Source organism: Apodemus sylvaticus, chromosome 18 (genome assembly GCF_947179515.1).
Source record: "Apodemus sylvaticus chromosome 18, mApoSyl1.1, whole genome shotgun sequence".
NCBI lineage: Eukaryota > Metazoa > Chordata > Mammalia > Rodentia > Muridae > Apodemus > Apodemus sylvaticus.
The window spans coordinates 5,971,390-5,998,882 of record NC_067489.1 but is presented as its reverse complement, the minus strand read 5'-3'; the positions used below and the strand labels follow the sequence as shown (position 1 = coordinate 5,998,882).

Genomic DNA, 27,493 nt, shown 5'->3' with positions numbered 1-27,493 from the left:
ATCAATGAGAAGATAGGCCCTTGGTCCTGTGAAAGCTCGATGCCCCAATGTAGGGGAATTCTCGGACATGGAAGCAGGAGTGGGTGGGTGGCTTAGTGAGGGGGGAGGAGGTTGGCATAGGGAATTTTCCAGGGGGAAATGAGGAAAGGAAATAACACTTGAAATGTAAATAAAGAAAACATCTTTAAAAAGAAAGAAAGAAAGAAATCTACTCAAACAAACAAATAATCAAAACCAACACTTACACTTATTCATCAAGTGGAAAAGACACCTACATCTCCAAAGATGTACACAAGATATATAGATTTGACGAGGTCTATACATATCCTGGGGGTGGGGGCACAGGCCTACAAAGAATATCAAAGTACTTGATGCTCATCCTGTGACACAACTATTCATCTTTAAAACTTTATCCCTTGCATTTGGATGGACATTTCCACCTTTCTCCAACAAATACATTAAATTTTAATGGACCATGTCTTTTGAAAATAAATAAGGAACACAACTACCTTTGAGGTGAATGCCCAGAGCCCTTCTGGCATGCCCCTAGCAAGTCTCATGTCTACTAAATGCAAAGGTGAAAGGGATTTAGACACATTAATGGTTATCTGGGGAGCTAGTTGGAGTGACATTTGAATCAATTAATAGTCAGAATATAATTAAAGGTCATCTATCCAATTAAAAGACGTAGTTTTACAAGAAAGCCTATTAAGAACATCTTCCTGAAAAAAGGCCAAGGAAAGGATCATGAGGGAGGAAAGTACGCCGTACAGGAAAGGCAGCCCAATCTCATGTCACCTAAGCTGCCCATCCTAGTAAGCCAGGAATGCCCTCCGTGGGAAGCTTTGTGTGCAACCCACGTAGGCGCTTGGTCAATGTTTATTGAACAAAGCCTTGCATGAAACCAGCCAGTGCTGCTAACTCATTAATCATTCATTTAATTATTGTCTGAAAGCAGCCTTTGTTAAATGCATGTCTGGCTGATCCAAAGAGTCCATACCTGCCCTGAGAAAATATAGTCTTTTCTAGATTTACAAACAAACTGAAGGTCTGGGAAGTTGACATTTTCTGTCTGTCAGTGTGCTGCACTAATGACCTGAGTATATGATTTCTCCCTAGTGTCTTAACGAGCCGTCATGTCTTCCTTTGGTTGAACGTAATGGCTCAGGGTCGGAACACTTGCTGCCAAGTCTTCAACCTGAGTCATGTCCCTGGACCCCAATGGAAGAAGAAAGCTCATCATGGCAAGTTATTCTCTGATCTCCAAATGCATACCACCACACACTCATGTGCACATACAAATGCACACACACATAGTAACTAAATGCTCAAAGAGATTTTAAAAGTATCTTATTCCTATTTTAATCTCCTATTCAATCACATTTACATACTTAAGTAAAAGAAAGAGTTTAGTCTGATCTTTACCCTTACAAGGAGGAATGGGTGTGGTTTGCAATTTTCTCTATTTTTGCCTAGCATGTCTGACTGACTTAAGACTCCCAGAAATATAACCTCCCCATTGCCCAGGAGATTTTCAAGGCACTCCCCACTCCTGCGCCTTCAGCATAAGCCCTGGTTTTCCTTATAAACCTGGCTGCTTTTCTCTGTCTTTGCAGCCTACTTCTTCCCCAAAGATAGTTTATAATTGGCTTACTTTTCAAATGCTCTTTCCATTTTTAGGGTCCACATTTTCTGGGTTGATCTGATTTCCTGCTGGCTTCTGTTGCCTTCACATGCAAATATGACTCTCTGTCTCTAAGTTCCACTGCCAACTGCTCCTGTGCTTCTCCCTTCTGGGGGCAGAATCTCCAGGAACCCCAGTGTTAACACTGGGAACTAGTTCCAACTAGGAACGCATGGCCCTTCACATACAGATAATCCACTGTGGCTATACATATACATATAATACATATATGTATTAATGGTATCTATAATTAAACATTTATTTCTTGTTGTGCACATGCATGCCACAGTGTATGTGTGTGTGTGTGTGTGTGTGTGTGTGTGTGTGTGTCTGTGTCTGTGTCTGTGTCTGCATGTGTGTCTCTGTGTCTCTGTGTGTGTGCCTTTAGGTCAGAAGACAACTGGTGGTATTAAGTTTCCTTGGTTTACCATGAGGTTTCTTTGGGATCAACCTAGATCATTAGGGTTGGTAGTAAGTTCCTTTGCACACTAAGCCATCTCTCTTAAATCCTGGACATGGAAACATTCTTAAACCTTCCCTCTCTTGAAAGCAAGGTGAAGGCTATAGACAAGACTGTGAGGTTATGTCTAAAATTCATCACCTGTGTGTCCCTCACTCCCATGGATGTCACTCAGAGACCACCGTCTTATTATTCCATGATGCCTCCACGATGGTCTACAGGGCAGGTCATGTCTTAGAGGTCTTCTGGCACGCTGTGGCCCAGAGCTGCCTGCCCAGCCCAGGAACAGGACCTATACTTCATCTTCAGAGGACCCAGCATTTAGTCCATCACAGTCAGAAGCTCTGATATTGCACAGCATGTGAGTCATTGGTATAAATACTTTAGAGCACTAAATACTAATAAATGAATCAGTGCACTACACAGGATGACCCATGGTAGGTGCAGAAACCTTGTTTCTCAGTTTCTGTCAGACTCTGATGTGAGCGCAGTGTCCAACTTGTAGCAGTTTCAATAAAGAACGTTATGCCTTTTTATTTTATATTTTTAATTATTTTTGAGCATTGGGGGACTGAAGCTATGGCCTTTCCCCATTAGGTAAATGCTTTACCAACTACAATCAACCACCTTTATTTAAATCTTAGTATGTGACAGGGTTTATTAAGTTTCCCTGGCTGGTCCTGGAACCACAGCTTTCTCTGGAACAACTCTTACTGTCCAAGTTCAAATTCTGAATTCACCTGTACACCTCAAACTCATTTTGGGCTCATCCAGCTGCTGTTCTCTTTTGAGGATGCATAGATGTTTTAACAATACATAGTATGAAGAAGGCAGCAGTTACAGAAATGGGGGATCAGTAATGTGCTGCAGACAAATGTGAACCTGGAGATCACCAGTCCTCATAGTCTCCCACCTGACACCCCCCTGGTGTGAACGTCTGGAATGATGGAACTAAAGTTATGCATGTTCTCCCCTTGAAAGGAGACCATTCTGCTTCCAGGGATGGCCCTACTGTGTCTGTGGAGCTGTGGAGACTTTCAGTCCTGCTGACTCTGTACCTCTTCCCCGAATGAAGGTTGCCAGTATTTGAGCATAATTTATTTTTCCCTCTATTAACCTCTGCTCAGATGATCAGAGAAACTACTCTATCGATCTAGTGTCCTTTATATGCCCACAGGCATCCTTGCTGCATCAGCTTTGAACTTTATTTTATAAGCCAGTGTGCTGGGAGGTTTAAGGCCTCCCTGGTGAGGTATGTGTGATACCCATGCTTATCAGTGACAGAACCCTGGGATGTATCTGCATGCTGGGAGCTACTAGGGTAACATAGAAGCCACCTTGTCCATATGCTCTGGGCAGGTCTGAACTGGCAGTGAGTACCAGGCACAGTCTGTAAAGGTGTTAGTGGGACAGTCTTAGCCTGGAGATGCCCCGACACCCTCCTCTGTGGCACTGCGGGTGTTAACTAGTTCAGTTATCACATGCAGGTGGGCGGAGTCTCATTGTGCATGACGCAGCTCATAGGAGTGCTGCAGAACTGAGGAGATAGCTACAGGACTATGCTGGCTGATTCTGTAAATCAGGCTGGACATAAGCCAGCAAGACAGGCTGTGCCCGGTGCCCATAGATAGCTCTGTGAGTGAGGACAGCTGCACCAGACCATCTCACAGACACTTTGCCTTTGCCTTATGTTTCCTTGAAAGTCTATGTTCTCTTCTGCCATCAGCTGGGTAGTCACACCACTGATAGCATCCAGTGGCTCCTCACTTCTGTTTCTGGTATAAATTCAAGTTATAGACTGTTTATATATCTGCTTCTTATTAGCTGACTGAAAATGTTGAAAGATAGCTTATTTTATTTGATACTATTTAATTTTAACTGACTTTTTGATGCTAATATATATGTATATATAAATGTGTTTTAAGTGTGTATATTTCCACTTGACTCATGGCACTTAACCTTTCAGAGACTTTATGAAAGTCTTCAATTGTAACATGAAAGACTACAAAGATGAATCTGCAAAGCACTCCAATATTCTGCTTTTGCATATGTTCTCTATGAGTTGAACTCTCCTTGCATTTCTCAAACGCAGCCAATCCTGATTCTTTTGTGCAATGTTTCCTGAATTTCCACTTTGGCTTCTGAATGCAGTAGCCATTGCTTTCTTTCTGAGTTGTGTTACTACTGGACAGCGATTTAAGTAATGTAACAGACAGACACATGATCAAGAATCAAGACAAGACATCCAAGATATGAAAAGGTGGACCATACAACAGAGTGTGTGTGTGTGTGTGTTAATGTCTGTGTGTGTTTGTCTTTATGTATTTGCATGTGTGTGTGTATGTCTCTGTATGTGTCTGTGAATGTATTCTGTGGAGTAGAAATTCCCCCACATCCACAAAAAGGCCACTGGCACTGTGTTTACTTTCACACACAATTCTGAGACACGCTTGTTCAGCCTAGACAGCAGAAATCTTCTGAAGGTTTTGATATCACTACATTGATTCAGAGGAGATAGTCTATGAAATCTGCCACAGGGATTTCACTTGGCAAGGCCTGCTTCAGGCTTTCTAAATTAAATAATTTTAAAAGGAGCAGGTTTCATCATGTCTCCATGGAACAAGATAAAACAGCTAACATATAAATTACCCTGCACCATATTTCTATTAATATTAAAGCACCCAAATGTGGCAGTTGCAATATATATAATATTGAAAAGGGAATAAGGATGTCAAACTCCTGAATGCGGAGAGTATATCATACTAACTTGAGGAATATGTAGTATGCTGGGTCTCACATCTCTGGGCTCCACTGAATACATTGTAACAATGTTCTGCTACTGTAACATGTTCTCTGAAAATGCGTTCACAGAGAAGTTTTCTGTAAGCCTCAATGTAAAGGAATGAGGGACTCCATGCAGCATGATTTATTGGTAGGCATCCTGCTCAGGAGCCTGGGGTGAGTTTGTACGGAGTGGAGAGCACCACTCTCCACAACTGGGAGTGAGTGGGGCCCACGTCTGCTCCTCGGAGGACAGAAGTCAGACTCATTTCTTCACCTGCTTCTAGGAAAGCCACTGCTTAGGAGGCAGGTTCTACTGAGCACCTCTCCACGGAGCCCCATGGAGAACAAACTTGGCCTCTCGTCACCTACTCAGAGGCAATGCAAGGCTGAGAATTGCTTGCACTAGTGACAGACTCTGCCCCCAGATATGAATCTGGGCTGTCACACAGGGCATGGGAAGTGGCTGAGTCTGTTCCAAGACCAAGGCACCGGCAGAGAGCACATCTGTAGAGTCTTACAGATGTGTCCTTGTGAGTTGGAAGAGGCTAGCTAACTCCCAGGAGCCCAATTATTTGTAATCTTAGTCCTGTGGTTGCTATCCTCTTGACCTAATCATTACCCTAAATGCCTCATATCCATACCCCATTATTTTGAGTAGAAGGATTTTAATGTAATTTTTAGGTAACATACTCTTTTAGAACTTGGGGTAAGAATACTTGGGTAATTACTTGGGCATAGTATGTGTGCATGCACATGTGTGTTTATGTATGCATATATCTATTCATGTGTGTGTGTGTGGTATTCATGTGTACACAAATAACTTGTTTGGAGGTCAGACAATGACCTCAGACTGTCATTGTTCAGTCATGATCTGTTTTCTATTTATTGCTTTTGTTGTGAGGTGGAGTCTCTCATATTTTCCTAGAACCTGCCAAGAAGGCTCGGCTGGGTCAGCAAGCCCTTCTGTTTCCCCAGCCCTGGATTGCAAGGCCATTCTGATGCATCTTGATTTTCATGTGGGTGCTGAGATCGAGCTTGGGCCCTCATGAGCAGCAATCACTGTTTCACCTGAGCTGCCTTCCCAGCCCCGTATCCTTGTGATGGTAACAGCATCTCCTGGGCCTCACCATTGCCTTCCTCTGTCTCTAGGCAAGTCTTGTCCACAAGAACCTTCTTCAGGTCTCATTTGCCTGACCCACTACTGAACATTTATCACATCTCTGCGCCACATGCTCTCAACTCCCCAAGGGTCTGGACAAAGCCCTGTACGTGTCGACTTGAATATCTGGTACCACAGTTCAGACCCCTCCCCATCACTCTGCCTCCTGCTGGTCTAGATGTTAATTGGATTTTCTCTGTGCTTCTATAGCAGCTACTGTACTAACTAAGGATGTGGTTAAATCTCAGGAATCTTATGTGCCGCAGTCATCCGCCAACCATGCTATGAACTCAAAGACATGGATCTGTTGATTTTCGTGGAGTTTATTCTCCAACCTACAACACTATTCAAATGTGCTGCTTTGCTGACCAACCAAACCCCTGTCCTCCAACTCTCAGGGCACCCAATATAATTGGTGTATTCCTCTAGCGAGCCCCGCCTTCTTGGAAAGGAGGCACCCTGCTAAAGATTTCATAGTTGCATCTCTTCTTGTGGCCATACATTCCACTACTGAAGTGCTCTTTTCTGTTTATGTTCCTTTATGTTTCTGTATCCACCACAGTGTCACCAACATAGAAGGTGCATTCCAATGAGAGCAGAAATCCCACACCAGGGAAACACATGAGTGGACATTTCCTCATTTGAAATCTGTCCTTGAGTTACAACCATGAAACCAAACTCAGGCTGCAGGCACATTGCATGGCATGTCCCTTTAAGTGAGGACTTTCGGGTGTATCACCTTCACACCTTGAACCCGGTGTGAGGTTGAGACACCTGCAGACATAGTTCTAGATATGTAATTTTCTCAACCCTTCCCAAGATTGCAGTACTAGGAACTTCTCAGAGGTACAGTCCAGTTACATCTTAGAGTGTGAGGTACAGGGGCTGCTTTAACTAAAAGCCTAAAGGTATTGGACTCAAATGACTGCAGTATCCACAGAGATTTGTCAACTCCTGATTCAGATGCTTGCTGCACTTCTATTTCACTCCTGGTAGAAAGCTGCTATATTTTACTGGAAACGCAGACCTCTTAAATTATGAAGTGATAATCATCTGTGAATATGAGGAAGTACAAACCAAGTTGCCAAAAGTATTCCTAAAATATTATAGCACCTAAATATGGAAACCATGCACCACTGAATTCATGCTTGGAATGTTTCAAAATGTGTAAAATACTCAGGAAACTGTGAAAAAATAAACAATATGCACCTGTATAAATCTAAGCATTGAGTGTGTGCTTTACCCACATGCATATGCTCATGAGCACATGCACACGGACAGACTTACATGGAATCTGTGCAATGTGAATGTAGTAAGAATCCAAATATTAGGGGTGTGCTCTACAGAAGCACATGGATATTCACATACACCTACATATACATGCAGGCACATGAATGCAATGCATATTTATATATATACTTATCTACACAGAGACATACATGTACCTCCAACAGATACATGCATTTATGCACACATACATACACACATACACAATACATATAAACACAAGGAAAGAAAAACTAGAAGTGGGTTTTTTGACAGATAGGAGGATAGGTAAATTTTCTTTTGTCAGTTTGTCTGTCTGTCTCTTATCTTTCTTTCATTCATTTCTTTTTGTATGCAATGCTTTTGAAGTAAATAGTTCTTGAAATTAGAAAGACAAAAATGCCTAACAAACAGGACTTTAGAAATCAAATATAATCTGTGTGTATGTATACATATATATTTTATATATACACACACATATATATACATACATATACACAGATATACATGTATACATGTCTTATAAATACAGTTGTGCTTTGTTGGTACAAATGACACTTTAAGAATATACCCAGAGGATTCCCCACCATGTAATAAGGATACATGCTCTACTATGTTCATAGCAGCCCTATTTATAATTGCCAGATGTTGGAAAGAACCCAGGTATCCCTCAACAGAAGAGTGGATGCAAAAAATGTGGTATATCTATACAATGGAGTACTATTCAGCCATTAGAAACAATGAATTCATGAAATTCTTAGGCAAATGGATGGAGCTAGAGAACATCATACTAAGTGAGGTAACCCAGACTCAAAAGGTGAATCATGGTATGCACTCACTAATGAGTGGTTATTAACCTAGAAAACTGGAATACCCAAAACATAATCCACACATCAAATGAGGTACAAGAAGAAAGGAGGAGTGGCCCCTGGTTCTGGAAAGACTCAGTGAAACAGTATTCGGCAAAACCAGAACGGGGAAGTGGGAAGGGGTGGGTGGGAGGACAGGGGGAGAGAAGGGGGCTTACGGGACTTTCGGGGAGTGGGGGGCTAGAAAAGGGGAAATCATTTGAAATGTAAATAAATTATATCGAATAAAAAAAATTAAAAAAAAAAAAGAATAAGCTTTTCCCTAAAAGTGTCAGATGCAAGCCGGGCAACTTTCCCTCTTTTCTCTTGAATGCTTCTTCTGAATTGTTGCCAATATTTACATGAATCAATACCATGATTTAAATAACTATGTAAAATTACAAATTTCATGATACTCATGTTGGAAATTATGCTTTTGTATTTTAAAATATTTTTTCTTATATGAGAAAATATGATTAGAAGGACAACATTAATATTAGAGGGGCTGGAGAGATGGCTCAGAGATTAAGAGGTCCTGAGTTCAATTCCCAATTCCCAGATGGTTGGTGGCTCACAACCATCTGTAATGGGATCCAAAGCCCTCTTCTGGTGTGTCTGAAGACAACTACAGTGTACTTATATATATATATAAAATAATTAAATAAATCAATAAAGAAAAAATAAGAATATTAGAGATTCCCCAGTGGGAGCCATCACAGAAAACACAACAGGTCAAAAGGCAGAGAACAACGCTCCTGGGTACCAGTGTCAATAGATATCTACAACCCAGACTCTGTAACCAATGTTCATGGAATGGTGCTTAGGAGGGAGTGGAACTATCTTATGAGGCAGAGGACATGAGGAAGTCTACCATGAGATTGTATCCTTCAGAAATGACTTCACCAAAGATACCTCAACAATATGACCGCCCAAACAAGACCTGAACAAAGACAGCAATAGCAGACATGATAACAAGGATGGAAGAGATCTCATGGGGCCCCACCCCTAGACAAAGCACCACAGTTAACTGAGGAATGTGGAGATGGGAGAAAAGGTCCTCCCCAAGGAAGAGCCTCTGATGGTTATCACGTGGTCAGCCCTGAAATTATATAATACAAGTAAACTAAAAAGACCCATCTGGTTGTATCTGTGTATTTATGCATGTATAATATAAGTAAAAATAACTTTTAATTAAAAAAACAGAGACCGTGAATTTGAAAGGGTATGAAGAACATGGGAGGGGTTGGAGGGAGTAAAGGGAGGGGAAATGATAATTATATTGTAATTTAAAAGATAAATTATGCATATTTTAAAGGAGTATCAGAAATCTTTGGAAATGTACAGTAATTTTAAGTGCAGGCCACGGGAAAGCAAGTCAGCTCAGAGGCTGCTGACAAGCACAGGGACTCAAGCTCTCACACACTTCATATGGCACGAGAATCTTTACAGAATTCAAACAAACCCTGGAAGCTACAAGAGAAAACAGGTTCTAACTCTCGGGCATTGCAAGGACAGTGCACAGCTATGAGCAGAGCTGAGGATGGGGCCACAGAGCAGTCTCAGCCGTGACGGAGAGAGAATCTCTGAGCAAGGTCCTAAGGCATTTTTCACCGAAGGGACTTGAAGTTTCTTACAATCCTAAAGAAACATAATTTTCCAGGATCCTCTCATAAATCAGTGCTTGTAGTGAACTCACAGTCCATGTTGCTTCCCTGACAGCCACTGACTGGACAGTACTGCTGTGATAGGAGCTGGGTCCATCTGCCTACTGCCTTTGATCAGAACTCAGTTGAACTCCAAAAGACTTCGGAGTCTTTCCCATCTCTCCTTCCTCCACTTTTGGTGTGTCTCTGTTTAAACAGTCTCCCTGTGTACCCTTGGCTGCCCATGTGTTCCTTTTTCTGCCTTCTGAATGTCAGGATTACAGTTATGGACCACTACATCTACACAAGACTTCTTCAAATGAAGACAAAATTATGATCTTCCAAAGAAACAGATTTATATGTGCACACCCATGAATTCACAAACACACACACACCACACACATACACACCACTCATATATACACATACACACACATAAGCATACACTCACATACACTCACATACTTACATGCATACTCATACACACACGGACACTGATACATACACGCACATACACACACTTACTTATACACACATACACACATACACACATACACTCACTCATACACACATATACAATATACTCACAAACATACACTCACATAGACACATACCATACACACATACACACCCTCATACACACAAACTCACACATCACACACTCACAAACACACTCATACACTTACACTAACACACATACACTCACAATACATTAACACACATACACACATATACTCACACATGTCCACTAACACACACACACACTCATACACATACATTAATACACAAACTCACATACATACAAATACATACACTCATACACACACACATCTATCATATCTTAGACAGTAACTTAGTCACACACATAGTGTTTCTGACATACAAGGAAATTTTCCTCCATAACTTAAGGTCACACAGTCTTTGAAATTAAAATGAGAACCTCCAACTTCACAACAGCATTAATTGTGTAAGCTCTCTAAGGATCAAGAACAGTGTAGCTTAGCCATCTCCCTCTGGCCATTTCTGCAGTTAAGGATTGCAATAACATTTACATTTACACAGTTACCACAGACTATAAATGATCCTGTCATTTTAAGTGCATCATGAAATTGATTAGAACCCTAGTGTGAACTTGTCCACTGACAAATGCACCTGATGCACAGTGTAGGAGGTGATCTTTTATATAGGAAAGCCTGGCATGGTTCTTTTCAAAGAAAATATTTTTTAAAAAGAATACAACAGAAAATGGATTATAATAGTTTTAAGTAAAGGCAGCCTGCCTTTCCTCTACCCCAGAGCTGTTGCAGAGCCTACACTGTAGTTGTCCCTAGCCTTATCTGCTTGGCTTCCTTTTAACTGTTAATGTTTCTCAGATTTCCACTGATTTTTTTTCACAACCTTGGAAAAGAGAGGCACACTACTATGTATTATGCCCAAGAGCCCTTTGAATAGGAATCACATAAAAACTTCCCATGTCTTTCTGAGTTTGTGTGTCTTGGCGGACCACTAGGAATATGTCATTCTTATCACGCCAAGGTCACCTGAAGCAGACATATCTCATCACTGTTGAGTTGGGCCTTAACCCTCTATCTGAGGAAACTCAGGTCAGGTCTGTGATGATTAGCCATCTTTCCTTTCTTTCCACACTGTCAGCTTCAGAAGGGATTCACTGGGAACACCACAGTAGCTGAGGGAAATGGTGAGCTCCAGCTACTGGAGAGTAGACAATCTACGTGAATCTTTCACAGTTCATCTGCACAGTAGACCCGTGTGTTCTCTGCTCTTGAAACACAGTCCAAGAATGGAAGCCTGCAAGGGGAATTCCGAGTGCTTATGAGAGAACTCCAGGAAAACAAGCTTGGTGTCTTGTGAAGTGAGCTTCTTCAAACGCATGCTGGTGTTCTCGGAATGTGCTTCCTTGCTTTTCCCAGGTGTACTGGACAGGTGAGTTTATTGAACTGCTGTGATTCATGTGCCCTATGACAAAACACGTTTTTGCCACATGTGACTTGTCGTTGTGACTGGATACCTTACTCATGTAATTCAAGCATAAATGATGCCCTGAATAAAGTTGGCTATTGCATGAGACTTTAGTCCACATCATTGTTAGGTCCATTTTGCCAGGTTCATGCTGACAACCAGAGTGACAAACACTCCCATTTATTATTTTTAAGCACAAGCACAGAATTTATTGTTGCCTGTTTTGCATTATAATCTATTTGGACTATTTTTGATTGTTCCTCAAATTGCCCCAGCCTGGATCATTAGGAAGGATGTCTTTCATTCTCCTCTATATCCATTGGAAAGCTTGCCTTCCTCCCTCTCCTAATAACAGAAACTCAGTCTTGCAAGTCTATACCCCTTGCTTGGACTCAGCTAACTCTCCTCTACTTGATTTAGGCTTAAAATTTCATTAACTTCTTAAATGGAAAGCCAAAATTATTGTTTCTCCTGAGAGTGTGGAGAAATAAGCCATTCTTTAAACAAGTCCATACTCACAACGAGGTGTGGAGTTCAAGAACAGAGGCAACATGTTGATAATTTCAGGGATAAACAGGGTCATGTTCAAACAAGTGGAGGATGAATCAAAGGAAGATGACCACTAGAGAGAACTCTCCGCTTCACACAGAAGTGAAGACTGAGTCTGGCAAGGGCATGTGGAATCCACCCTGAGTTAAGAAGACTCGATGCTTCTTCAGAGAGTCACTCTTCTAAACATTTATTCTGAGGACTGGAGTGGACATCACTAGTTATTGATTTTCCTTGAAAGAGGCAGTTTAACTTCAGAGTACACAAACCTCACATTGATTTCCTCATTCATGGAGCCTCAGAGAGACCTAAAGAATTTGCCACCATGTAGTTCATCCTAACTATGAGACCTTGGGCATGGGTTTTCACATCCAGGTTTACTCTAGGCTTGGCTTTTGGATAAGCAACATTATGTCTTGCGTGCACTTTGGGGTGTGCTGCTTCCAGTCCTTAGTGGTGTTCTGAAGGAAATACCTCTCATGATCACAGTGTCAAGGTGGGAGGATCTGCACAAAGGCCCACATAATGAGTCTTCTGAGATCATGACATGGTCATGTATGAGCTCAGGGTTGTCATCATTGCCAAGGTCTGCAGCATCCATTCTGTAATGTCATAGCTACACAGCAGTCTGGACCTGCCTTCCATGGAGACCACATAAAGAAGCTAGCTTTTTGCACTGTACCTCCTTTAGAAGTTTTGGCATTCTAGACTAGAGGGGTGGGATGTTGGCTGACAATGGAACCAAGTTTCAGAACTGCGCCTGAGCTTAGAAAGTCCTACCTAGTGATGTGTATTCCAGCATGGGAAGAGAGGTGGTTGTTGTTATTATTCGACTTTGAGTATTTCATACAAGTACTGTATCTGCATAATTTCTACTTCACCTTCCAAGCTCTACCATGTCTCTCTGCTCCTTCACAAATTCACGATCCCCTTGGAAGACATGTCTTTGTTTTTTAAACTTCTTTATTTATTGTATGTAAGTATACTGTAGCAGTCTTCAGTCACCTCAGAAGAGGGTGTCAGATCTCATTATGGATGGCTGTGAACTACCATGTGGTTGCTGGGAATTGAACTCAGGACCTTCAGAAGAGCAGTGAGTGCTCTTAACCACTAAGCCATCTCACCAGTCTGAAAGACATATTTTTGGAAGTTCAACTGCAGCTGACTGCATGTGCATTCTTGAGAATAAACATGGCCATTCTATTAACACTGATATGGATCAAAACATGCAACTCTAAAGCTTATCATGACATGGATGTGAATTATTTTAGGAGACTCGGGACTGGCAAATTTAGTTTCTAAGTATCTATATTCTTGAGGCATGAATGGTGACACACATGCTTTTTCCAAAAGTAGTGTGATACATTGAGAGATAATGTTAAATGCGAATCTGCCATCAATTCTTCAAGTGCTAGGTCAACTGGATTAATGTACTTACTAATATGAGCAACAGGACAATATCAGGGTTGTCACAGGCACAGGCAATGTGCATTGGAGCCCAAAAGTCCTCATCCTGGTGGTTGACATTGACACCCCGGTCAATGAGGACTTCTGCTATGAAGACGTTGTCATATCGAGCACACTGAAAGAAATACAGAAAAGAAACACAAGCTATAATACATCTGTAAATGTCACTGACAGTCAAGAGTGCGGCATGTGAAGCCCAAACTGTGTTCTCTGTCCCCAGTGAGTCTAAAGGAAAGGGGCAGATGCCAGATTGATGGGGAAACCTGGCTACAGATATTGGGCATGAGAAAGTAAACAGGTGTAGATACTTAAAAGTTACAGTGTATATTCTTGGGCCATCTACAGTAAAGTTTCTAAAATATCCATTTGCATATATTATGGTTCTGATTCAAAACATAGTTTATTAGGACTATTAACAGACATATAATATTGCTTTTCCATGATAGATACGCTTTATATAGAATTTACATTATATGCTTAGAATGGACTTTTCTTTACCAAATTCTTTACTCCATATTCCCACTACAACATCTCATCTCCTGCCGCTATTTACTGGATAGACAGTGAGGGACACAGTCCTGGAGGAGTCTGCTGTGGAGTGACAGTCATCACACCTGCATTGGCTACAGTAAGTCTCCACAGAGGTGGCAGTCAATGACCTTCAGAGGACTTCCAGGAGGAAGGACTCAGGTATTGTTCTACACTTTAGAGTGAATACTGTCCCTGCACTAGACCTGAGTTCTGTTTCCGGCATCCTTGTTAGCCTACTCACAGCCACAGGAAACTGTAGGTCCAGATATCTGATGCTCACTGCTGGCCTCTAGTCATACACACACACACACACACACACACACACACACACACACACACACGTAAGGAAACAGACTACATAAGCCCTAGCATTGTTGAATTTACTATGTCGAGAAACTTTTCAGTCACAACATGGGAGGAGGGTTCAGTATGACTAGCATTTACTATCAAAATATTCAGAGTTCATGATACATAATGGTAGAGATAAAATGCTGTATGAGGGAAGTTTCCAAAGTCAGGCCATGGTGCCTACAGCAGGATGGTGGTGGGCGTGGTACCCAGGAGTTGGCCATACCAGGGACAGAGATCCCTGGTGTGATAATCATCACAGCACACACAGGAAAATCCAACTCCTCTTCCCATTGGTCAGATTGCATGCCTGTATCTGTCTTCAGTGGATGGGACACTAAGTTTCAATTAAATTATGTTTTATTCCTACCAAATGAGTAGTAACTGCCAGCCCCAATAAGATCAAAGATTTCTAAATAACTTACAGCTCCCCCAAAGTATTGATTATTATTTAAAGTTACAAAAATTCATCTAGTACTTAACAAAATATCCCATGTCTAACATCCAGTGCAAAGGATTAGGGAGGCACCAGGACAGCATCACTAAAATCTACAGCATAGCGGGTGAGTGGCTAACACCATGGCACCCAGAAGGGGGCAGTGCCTAGAACTCACAAATCAGGGACTGGAAACACTGTAGGCAGCCACAGTAAGGAACAGCTATGATTCCTGAGGCAGGAGAGTAATGAGGTTGAGGCCAACTTGGATACAGAGGGAGATGATGATGGTAAGCAGATAGGTTTATAGACAGACAGACATACAGACAGTATAGTTTGGAAAAATTAATACATTGTTTTAAAGTTACATGTGAAGGAATAGAATAGTGTTGGAAGCTACGGGAATACATTAGTCATGCCCCAGGGATACTGAAACATACATACTGAATTAAATTCTGTGGGCAACACAGAAGAACTTAAACCTGGATTACATGAAAGAATCAAAGAAGGCTGAAAAAGTGGGTGTCTGTGTGTGAGGGGTGGGGGTGTAATGGGATCTATAGACAAAAATCAAATGCCAGGTTTCACCCTCAGCACACCAGAAATCTGATGAACACCATAATTTAAATGTGGAGGTTGCAAGACTGAATAATTGTCTACAGGAAACCCTGACTGTATCACATTGATGGAGGCTGGGTGGGGCTGTGTAGTCTCACACCCCTGAAGGCCCTTGTGGGTGCAATCAGGAATGACAAACAGAAACAGTGGTGGTCATTGAACCCACATACACTCACAGAGGACATGCAGATATCTCAATATAGAAAACAATTATCATATCTAAAAGTATATATGACAGAGTTGTAGGTCACAGCAACAAATCAGGATTTCTATACACTAGCAACTAAAATTTGGAAATTAAAAAAAAATTGAATAGTTTCAAAATTTTGAAACACTTATGATTAAGACAAACAGAAATATGTAAGACCTGGATCCTAAGAGCAAAAAAGCTTTGGTGTAGCCACATCTCATAAGCTGGGAGAAACTTGAATGTAGACTGTGCCATTGAGAGAGAAAGCATGAACTGTTAACTGACTCTTCCTCTTCTGTCTACATTTAATTAAAGTGCAACCAGACTCCCCATGGCTGTTATCTGCACGAACTGAATCCCTGAATGTAAGAGTCATAGGCTAAAGCACAGGACCCAGAATAGCTTCAGGATCACAGACAAGGAAACAGTTGTAGAATGAAGGCTCCCAGAGTCAAGGCCTACTTAAAGTTTGTTATCCACCCAGTGTGATATGGACACACAGGCAGAGGAAGTACTGAGACGCATCAGGATTTGGGAATGGATCAACACGGACAGAGACGACTAATATCTGAGAAAGCCTCAAATGGAATTCAGTGGTAATGGGTGCTCTTTCAGTAAATTTCCACAGGGCACCTGGGCATGTGTGCACAACTGTGGCTGTGTGGTTTGCACCAGGGCACCTGGGCATGTGTGCACTACACAACCGTGGCTGTGTGGTTTGCACCAGGGTACCTAGGTGTGTGTGAATAATACAACTGTGGCTGTGTGGTTTGCACCAGGGCAACTGGGTGTATGTGTGCACAATACAGCTGCAGCTGTGTGGTTTGCACCAGGGAACCTGGGCATGTGTGCACCAAAACTGTGGCTGTGTGGTTTGCACCAAGCCAACTGGGCATGTATGTACAATACAACTGAAGCTGTGTGGTTTGCATCACAAACACTCATCACAGAAGAGAGAAGACAAATTCAAAGTCTAAAATTACAAAATAATAAATAATCTAGCAGTATAAAACCTAAAATTGCACAAGGGCGAAAGCCGTGCTATGAGGTCATAGAGGACACTCAGAGCATACTGGGAAGGTTCAAGGAAGCAGTGAGGTGATATGTAGGCAGCTTGGTGGAGAAGCATCAACTCCAAGCAAAGTCTTTGTGTCTCAGGTCCCCCAGTCAAGTGTGCTGCTGTTAGATCACTCGAGAACTTGATATTGTGAACTGGGGCTCCAGCAATTACAGCGTAGATTTTAGAGATGATGGCAGTGAGGTCAGGGGCGGGGACTCTCAGTCCCCAACAAGTTGGTGTGGAGTGGGATCTGGATCCATATGAAAACAATCCTTCTCTTCTCTTCCTCTGTTGGACAGCTCACTGCACCATCAATGATGGTGTGACTAATCTGTTAAGATGCCCTTGAGAGGAGTCACAGACAGCTCAGGGGGTAAATGGCTTCACTGCAAGCCGGAAGAGCTGAGTCTAAATTCCCAGCACCTATGTAAAAAGTCAGGTATGACTTTGCCTGTAACCCCAGGACTCCAGGGAAGGGGGAAGGAAGGGAAGAGATTGGTGGATCTTGAGATATTGCTGGCCAGTTCAGTGAGAGACTCTTTCTCATGGCAATCAGGTGGAGTGTGCTAGAAGACACAAGATATCCTGCTCTAGCACACAGAGGCAGGGCTATACCTCACATTCTCATGCATGCACCACCCCACACACACTCACACATCCACACACAAACACAAAGACATCCCTGACATGGAACAGAGGAATCCACAGTTATACCTCACACTCGCATGTGCGCAACCCATGCCCCAGCATGCACACACACTGCACACAACTATGCACAAGCTCAAGAACATCCCTGATGCTATGGACCACAGGAATCCACACATATATTGCATACTCACATGCATGCACTCCTACTACATACATACTGCACACACAAACACACAAAAGGTCCCTGAGAGGAACCTTGGGAATCCACACTTAGACTTCACATTTACATGTACATACCCCCCATACCCCGCCACAGACACACTGCACACAAGTACACACTGCATACAAAGACATTCCTGACTCGGAGTATGGGAATTCACACTTACACCCCAAACGTACTTGGATTTTGGAACTTCACAGTCTTTCAAGGAGAATAAGAAAGTTAATTAGATGCAAAGCTGAAAGCGACACTCCCCCCTTCCCTAGTGATGTACTCTGCGATTCACACTTCTAAGGATTATGAATAATAATTTGACAGCAATAAATACCTTTAATCACACTTGTCTGAAAAGATTATGAGGGCTGAACATCCCTGTAGCAGCATTCTTACAATATTATCACTGCTTAGCAAAGCTCATGCTCCCTAGAAAGAATTTTCCTCAAGTTAGCACTGCTCCCCCTCAACCCGTGTTGATCATCATCACGGCAGCCAGTTTGTGATGACACTTTACCTCAGCAAGATGTCTCCCATGCTCAGCAGGGATGGGAACCACATTTCTGTCCTATCACCTGGTGTCATGTTCCCAGGCTTTCTGTCCAACTATCAAGAACAACTCACCACTTGGACGTAACGTAATATAAAACGTAGTATCTCTTGGTCAATGACTAAGCATTTCAAGGACCAGATCAGGTATCCTATTCAAGGCCAATGCTCTTCTGCACAAAACCCCTCTTACCTTATAGCATGCAATGCACTAAGAAAGCAATCTTGTGTTTCTCTAACACATGCACGGGCCCTCTCCCTCTTCTGTCTCTCTGTTGGTCTTAGGGGGAAATCACCTGATCATAGCACCAGTCCAGAGTCACCAATTCCTTAATTTGTTCACTGCCGGGTCTCCCGCTTTCTTTTTAGCCTTGCTTTCCCACCTCTCACCTAAGAGAACTTGGTCAGCCTAAAAACAAGATCTCTCATGTATACTTCGCTAGGGTAGGGGAATTATTGCCCCAAGGGGACACAGAAAAGCCTAGATACATTCTGAGTTCACTGTTGGTTCTTCTAGAGTCATACTTTCATTTTGATGCTTCTTTCTAAGTGGGTCCCCCTCTTTATATCATCTATCCATTATCAATCTACCACCCTTGTATCAGCCACCTGCGGATCTATTCTCTTTTGTCTCACCATCTGCGTATCTATTCTCTATCAGCCATACATCACATATCTATCATCTGCCATGTGTCTATCACCTCTTTATACATTGTATATCTATTACCTATTTATTTTTAATCTATGTATTTGTCCTCTATCAATAATCTCTTGTATATCTCTCTATTTACCATGTATAATTTCATCTATCTCTGCTTCTTCCATTTTTACCTCTTTCTAGTGTCTGTCAGTTCCCCCAGCATCTTCCATCTGTGTCTATTACCTCTCTCATTTTCTATGTATTTATCTCCCTTCCTCTCCACATCTACTCCATTAGGTCACACACTCTGTTCTTTACCCTGTGCTCCTGTGCTTCAGTGTGTCTTGGATACTTTTGTTCTCATCATGACATGGATTCCTTATCTTTGTATTAAAGCTAGAATCCATCCGTAAAAGGATAGCTCTAGTTTGTAAGGCATTTCACTTCTGCCTGACTGTGGTGTAAGCATGGCCCAGCACAGCATTGAGGATGTCTGACGATCGCTCTCTGTTCTGTGAGCACTGGCGATCCTTCTCTTACTTCATGAACTAAACCCAGTGTCACAACCCCACAACATTTTATCAAGGCTTCCATAATCCTAATCTCCACTCCATAATTCTTAAAGAGATTTAATTTTGAGGGTCCCTCTAGGTTGTCAGCGTGAGACAAGCTCTCTGCAGGGGTAGGGGAGCATAGACATGGTTGCTTTTGACACTATTTCTAAGGTTATCATCGAGTTTTTGGCACCTGCCATTTGTTTGCTATAGGAATTTTTAAAGAACCAGTAGGCAGAGAGATTGAGACAAATGTGTTTACAAAAGAGGTATTAAAAACTTAAAGACATGTAAGCCCCAAAAATATATTTAAAAAGTTAAAGACATTTAACCCCAAATATTAACCTTTCTATGGAATCTATATCAACCTTAGTCTTATTGGGATCCCCATTTAATCCCATATAAATATTTTTTCCTAGAACATCTAAGAGGAAATATCTTGATGAGTAATATTGGAGTTGGATAAATACAACTCTGGGAAAGCCCAACAGTCTCTACAGCTCTCTCTTTCATCCCACGTACATGCACTGTGCAGCCTCCTGTCAGGGCATCAGTGGAACAGTATGTAATTAGGACCAGGTCTGCGGAGCACCAAGCATCCCAACGTGGGATGCCCCAAGGCTGGGCTCCCCATGTGGCTGTTGGCATTCTCGATGGCTAAATTGCCTTTCTCAGCACCAAAGGCATTCAGAAACCCTGTAATTTTTTTCTCTCTTGCAACCTGCAATTGTTCCTTCGTTTTTATTTTCTCAGTATTCTCTGCTAAAGGAATGTAGCGGTACGCAACCCTTCCTCGCCCAGCACTGGGTTTCTCTGTATGTCTCCCAGACTCAACCAACCTATGCACCCACAACATCACAATGACCACCTCAGCTGTGGTGAAGTCTCCCAACACAGCCTTTTCATCCCTGCTGTACTCTTGTTGCATCTTGGTTTTCTATTGACTGGGTCTAATGTAACTCTATCTGCATTATCCAGGGCAGCACTGATCCCCAGCTACAGTCTTTCATTTGTGCTCCTTCACTGAGCCCCAGTACTCAAAGCATCACCTCGTGAGAGAGAACACAAAGGACTGTGACAGCCAAGATCAATTCAGAAGCAAGGAGGGGGTGTGTGAGGCCCAGATAAAAGGTTCAGGGGGTATAAGCAGAAGAGTGGGCGGAGACTTGACACTCTTGTTCCCTCAACTCCTTCCCAGGTCAGCTAGAATCCAGTGACTTCCCCTCCCTCAGAACATCAAACTCAGGAGCTTTCTAGATACACCGCCATCTGAAATGTGCTGGTTTTGTTTTCTGGCCGTTGTTGGATGCTCATTATGGGACTGACTTTATCCTTAAGTTACTCAGTGTCCTCCAGGGGTTACCACATGGCCTTGTCAGGCATCAGTTCTTACCAGGTGGAGTAGAGACCCTCCTGAGGAAAGGAGAGCGTGTGGGTCCGCCCCCTCCTTCAAGAGCTGAAGCACTGCAAGAGAAGAGAGAAAAGAGAGTTGAAGGAAGCGTGTTCCACGCTGAGCCCAAGGTAGTCAGATTTCGTCAGCAGCTTGGACAACGACTATAGGGGCCACAGGGTGAGGACAAGCCACTGTCAGATCCCACACTACACACAATATGATCACAAGTGCTTCTCCTTGGGCCCAAACCTGTTTCCTGACATGGATGTTTGATTTTCTACTACAGCCATAGAAATTGATGACAGAGTAGAATTGAGTGAGTTTATATGTCCTTCACAGAACAAAAGAACACATATAAATAAATAAAAGGACCCACCCTCTACCCTCATGAGGACATCGTCTTGCAATTTTCAAGGACCTACTGGCTTAAAGCAATGAAAGTTTGCATTTTGCACATTAAACCTCCATTTGTGCCATTAACCCTTGCCCATGATTCTTTTACATTATAGGGCAAAGCCATAAAGTCACATAGATCAAAATATATACCAATTATCAGAGCAAACCAACAGCTGGAAAATGACCTGTGTGTCCAATTTGATAGGAAGGTGAATTCATTAGCACACGCAATGTCAGTAGGCTCTGAGTTCTGCTACAGTTTCTGCTGCTTATACCATCCTAATGGGACAAGCCTCCTAGAGATGTCCTTAGGTTCTGAGGCACTCCACTGGTCTCCACCATCAGTAGCACATCCATGGTTAGGAAAACGTCATTGATGAAATTGCCACAAAAAGAGAAGAAAGTAGCAGCTGCCCTTGTTGTTGTTTAGGTTTTGTTGTTAGTGTTGTTGTTTAGATTTTATTGTTAGTGTTGCTGCTTCTTTGGGTCAGTGATTTTACGTACCCAGTCTCATGCCTCAGCCTCCTCAGGAGAGAAATTACAGCCATGAGCTAACAGGTCCATCAAGAGCCTCTCTTACACTCAATACACTCAACTGTGGCACAGCACTGCTCAACGTGGCTCAGATTCAGTCACCAAGTCATGTTGCTTTTCTAGTGAATTTCTTCTCTATGGAAGGTGCCGGTCTCTCTATTTACCATAGTATCTGTGCCTCTAGGTGTTGATTTTCTTGCTGTCTCCCTCACTCTGAGTGACTCGACAAGGACATGCAATTTCAACAATCTGTCAGGTCCTGTGCAGGCTCCAGCCACTGAAAGCCACCCTGTCAGCTTGTGTATGCTGTAATCCAGATGGGAAAAGCCATGTACCATAGAGAGGTCCTATGAAAGAGGCCTAGAGTGCCCATACTCAAACCTTTCTCCAGTCAAAGCACCTTATGTCCAAATTGTTCTCACTACAGAAATCAGTGGCAAGCCTGCTATCTGAGAAACCAAGAGCTACGCCTGCCCTTACTTTTTAAAGGTATAGTCTGTCTACCCCAGGGCTATTCCCTGAAGAACTTCTAACACATAGTTCCTAGAACATGCCCTTTCTATTTACCAACCGGTGTTTTCTTCAGACCAGGATTTGCTTTCAAATCCAAGGTCCAGTTCGCTAAGGAACTTTCTCAGAAGTGTCAGGTCTGCAGAGGAATTGCCAGCTGCTGCCTTTCTGAGAGAAATGACTGAGGCAGGCAAGCATAAAGGTGAGCGTAGCCACCTGGGACCTCTCTAGTCTTGGGAGATGCACCCCTCCTTGAACTTGCAAGCAGACTAGGACCCGTACCTGCATCACACTTGCAGGCATACCTGCACAGACAATGCAATTAAGTCACTGCCCTCGGTAACCCTTTGATAATGTTTCGCTTCAAACACACCATGGCTCACAGTCTGGGAACTCTGGACAAGGGGTCAAAATAAACTATGCTGGTTTAGGGGGAGCATACGAGTAAGCAAACTTGTGACTATTAGGGGAAATCTTATAATTACTATCTTATATCTGTGCATAGTTGGGCTTGAGCATGATAAAAATAAGATGCTGTCTCCTCAGTGTTAAGAGACTGTTATAATAGTATCTCCATGCTATAAGTTCAGCGATCCAGGCACCTATGGGACACAGTTGTTGGGTAGTGGCGTATGGACTTGACTCTGCTGGTTCCATGGGCTCTTGCACACTCAGCAATTTTTAGAGGCGTCTCTAGAGGACAGCAATTAACACTGTCTATGAGAGCTACATATAATAAACTAGATATACTTCATTGTTTACTTCCAAACACTTTAGAATTTAATGATTTCCCTATAACCATTATGATAATTAAGGGGACTCGGGGAAAATTAGGAACACACACACAAAAATAGAATAATGTTGAAAATAAATTAAAAACAAAGAAGAGCTGGGCATGTGTCAGAAATACCAGCCTATCTACATAGTGAGGCATTGTCTCTAATTAATTAAAAAGTAAAGAGGGAATTATCAAGATAGCTCTAGGTGGAGTCACTTGCCACCAGGTATGATGACCTGAGTTTGATCCCTAGTGGAAAAGACTCTATACAGTTGTTCTCTGATGTATGAGTCTGTGGACAGACAAGCATCTAAATAAGTAAATAAAGTAGAAAGTATCAAAATAATGAAGGGAAGGAAGTCCGAAAATGGCCAACGCAGAGCTGAAGCAATGCTGCTGAGATGTTTTATCACACAGAACGAGTGTTTCTGTTTTATTGGGCACACTACGCACAGGATGTAAAGCTCAGCACTGCTTACAGTACTCAGAGCTATGTGGCACCTGTGTCCTCGCTGTCCTAGAATGGGCATGTTCTTCACCACTGTCCTGACAAGGGCTCTGGCACAGCGTTGAACAGATGGAGACACAGCAGAGTCAGTACTCTGCTTTAAAGGAGGAACTCAGGCTTTGGCGGGACCCCATGTGGGGCATTTGGCTGGGTCTGTGTAGCTGCTCTGGAGGATGAATGCCCACAACCACTGCTTGTGGAGTGCACTTACTATGGGAAGATCTTGTGTTTTTAATGGATCTACTGAGAGGTGTGATTGTGTCCGTTGTGCTTATGCACTCACTGATAAGTGGCTGTTAGCCCAGAAGCTTGGAATACAATTCACAGACCAAATGAAGCTGAAGAAGAAGGAAGACCAAAGTATGGATACTCTGGTCCTTCTTAGAAGGGGAACAAAATACTCACAGGAGTGTTAGTTTATGTTCATCAAGGCAGTTTCCAAGAGAGTGGGACTCACATCTGATATTTGCTACTTGTTTGCTGTGTGGATTTTACCATGTTTCTTTCCTCTAAGCCTCTGTTGTACCTTCCCTTTGGTTTTTGTTTTTCTGTTTGTGTTTTGTTTTATGACAGAGGGTTTCTTCTCTATTTAGCCCACAGTGACTGCAAACCCAGGACCCTCCCTCAGCCTCTCGGAGTAGGAGTGCTTGGATTACAGACAGGTGCATACAGCCGTTTTTCCTTTGTGTAAATAGGTCTTTACATATTGTCATCTCAACTCACAAGAATTTAGATGAATTATTCATTAGGATTATAATTAATATTTTAATGCATACCAGCCTAATTTACATTAATTAGCATTGACCAAGGTTCAGCAATGAACAGTGCTGGATATTCCTGCATCCCTGTTTCTGCCAACCTCAGTCCTTTAGACTTAGCAAATACCCTTGTACATATGTGCCTGTCCACTATCGGCATATTTGCTGTTTTGCATATATCTCTAGGTAGGTTAGGTTAAATTTACAGCAACAAAGCATTCCTTTGGTTGAGCTTGTCATGTCTTTCATGTCAATCCAGAATATCTGTTCACCACAATTCTCCTAGTTTCAGTTATTAAAGAATGTCTTAATTGTCCCCATATCTGAAAGTCAGCTTTCTGAAAACAAACAAACAACAAAGACTTCTTGAAAGTCCTTGTGTTAGCTTTAGGATCTGTCTCCCACAGTCTTCTGACCTCTGGATTCACAGTGTGAAGTCAGCTGATGATCTTATGGAATTCTTGAAGAAGGCGAATGCCTCATTTGATCAATAGAAGACTTGTCAATATTGGTTCTTTGTGCATCATGCTATGTGTGCCTAGATGTTGCTCCTCTGTGCAACAGGGCTATGTGTGCCTAGCTGTGGTTCCTCTGTGTACTGTGGCTAAGCTATCCCTAGGTGTGGCTCCTCTGTCTACCATGGCTATGCTGTGCTTAGGTGATGCCCCTCTGTGCACCATGGCTATGCTGTCCCTAGATGTGTCTCCACTGTGCATGACGGTTCCGGAATATGGCCACTCTATGCATTGTGGCTATGGGAGCCTGGATGTGTCCACTCTGTGTATCGTGGCTATGAGCGTCTAGATGTGGCACCTCTGTGTAGTGTAGCCACAAGCACTGCTCTGCTTCATGGTGTCCCACCTGGAGCTTGTAGCTTCTTTGGTATGTAAGTTAACGCCCTCCATCACACCCACACAGCTTCTTCCCTGGCTCCTAATAGCCGTCTTCCTGCTCCTTTGCCTTCCTGTGTGTTCACACAGCCCCCTGAGCTACACTTTCCCCCTGGCTGCTAACTTCACCAATGGCTCCTTCTGTTCCATGTATGATTTCACATTCTGTCCTTTTCACTATAGGTTTTATATTTAGCTCTTTTTTTGGATTTTTGCCTTTTTTGAGATTATAATAACATAATTTCTCTTTCCTTTGATTCCTTTTTTAAAAATAATAATTGACTTAACGTCTCTCTTGGGGAAACGACTGTCTAGGATTGCTCAGGAATAGATCTAATTTTTAGATCTAATTTTTTTTTCTTTGTGGGCCAAAGTTGCTTGTTTCTTTGCATTTCTCAGAATGTTTGTTGAAGACTTGACATTACAAAGAGTAAAATGGGAGACCTTTGAAATTACGTTCACTTTCCTTCCAGGACAGCCAGCCCTACATAGAACCTGTGTTCCTATTTGTTTGTCTCACTTCTTTTGAAACCATTAATATTTATATCCTTGGTCATGCACAGTCACGGAAGTCTCTGGTCGCTCTATCAGTACAAGCTTGTGGACTGAAATGTTTCCATTTCTGGAGATGCCCGGTCAGCTCTCCCAGCATCTGCAGCGGAACTTTGCCTAGGGCATTTCTTTGGTGTGCTGGTAAACGGCTAACCTTTTCCCTAGTCTGCACTGCCCTTGGAAAGCATTAGTTCCTTGAGTATTTTAAGAGCCCATCCTCAGCCTGGTATATGTGTCCAGCCCTCAACATCCTAAGGAATAGTCAATCCCTGAACGGGTGCCTTCCATCTGACTCCCCCACTGTTCACAGTTTTCTTCTGCTCTCAGAGACAGCTGTCACCACAGCTTCAGGCAGGCGTGGTGCTGAACACCACTGCTGGTTCCTTTCTGCAGAGGCCCCCAGGAAAAGATTTGTAGTGGGTTTTTTCCTCCTAAATTAAGCAAAATAAAAATAAATCTTTTTTATGAGTGTGAGTTTCCAGGAAACTTGCAGAAAGGTAAAAATGATAGTCACCTAGGGACTGGCCTTCTTGGAAATCTCCCATCAGTGTCTGCAGGGCAGATTGTTTGCATAGCATCAGGGTAGTAAGGACCATGGTTTTAAAGGCTGCCATGTGGCCAGTGGAAGAGCGTGTGACCTGGGGTTGTAACTGTCAGCTGCGAACAGCTTGTACTGTTGTAGTTGAGATTCACACATTAAAAACTGGGTTATCCCAAGCTTGCTGCTGACATTCAAGGTTCTTTTGCCAATTTCTCTTTTGCCAGCATTCTGTTGATTCTTCTAAGGGCAGGTTCGTAGTGACTGTCTGTTTTCCCAGCGTGGGCACCTCATACATTTTAATTATTTATATGAATTCCTAAGAATGTTTGCCATCCACAAGAAGAATCAGCTAATACTAGGATGAGTGATAACAATTGTGTTAAAGATTAAATTGCCAAACCTTCATGTGATGAAAAGTTATCTTACAAGGTCATTACCAAACTTGCCTGGCCCTCATATCCTCGATGATCTAGTGCTGGCATATAGCTTGCCTGGTGGGAATTAGGAATAGCCTGCCTACTAGACCCAGCCTTAAATCAACATGGCTCTAAATACTCCAGAACACACAGGAGTGACAGTTTTATGGTGACAGACATTGGTCCTCGTATTTCATCAGAGCCCAGAGCAGCAGCAGTAAATCCAGAATGCACGTGCAGTAAATACAAGTTTCAGGCTTTCTTTTCTCCCTGTTTGTGACTCTCCGCTGGGTTACAATATACAAAATGCTCGTACTCTGAACCACGTTCAGGAGATAGCCACGGTTCAGAAAGAGGGGCCACTTTGCAAGTAAACTCAGGGAGATTCGGAACCTCTACAACTAGTCATTTATGGGAATTAGACGATGTCTACAGATCAATAGACTACTAACTTATAGCCCCATCTAGTCCTTCTCATATTTGTCAAAACTATTAAAGTGTGATGTGCCTTCACTAAAAACCCATACTAACAGCCCACTCCCCCGACCCCAGCCTCTCATACATCACATCCCAACCCTCCCTCCCCCTA

At 42.6% G+C, this 27,493-nt stretch overlaps 1 protein-coding gene across 2 annotated transcripts in view; it reads right to left on the bottom strand.

The window, feature by feature from the left end:
* Myo16 (myosin XVI) overlaps window positions 1-27,493 on the bottom strand; it is a 366,311-nt gene that overhangs the window by 296,941 nt on the left and 41,877 nt on the right. For both annotated transcript variants that reach the window (XM_052162641.1, XM_052162640.1), the window contains exons 2-3: window positions 21,022-21,092; window positions 13,812-13,955 (exon numbers count right to left, since the gene is read on the bottom strand). In XM_052162641.1, coding sequence (XP_052018601.1) covers window positions 13,812-13,955; window positions 21,022-21,092 — 215 coding nt within the window. The remainder of the gene's footprint in view (window positions 1-13,811; window positions 13,956-21,021; window positions 21,093-27,493) is intronic.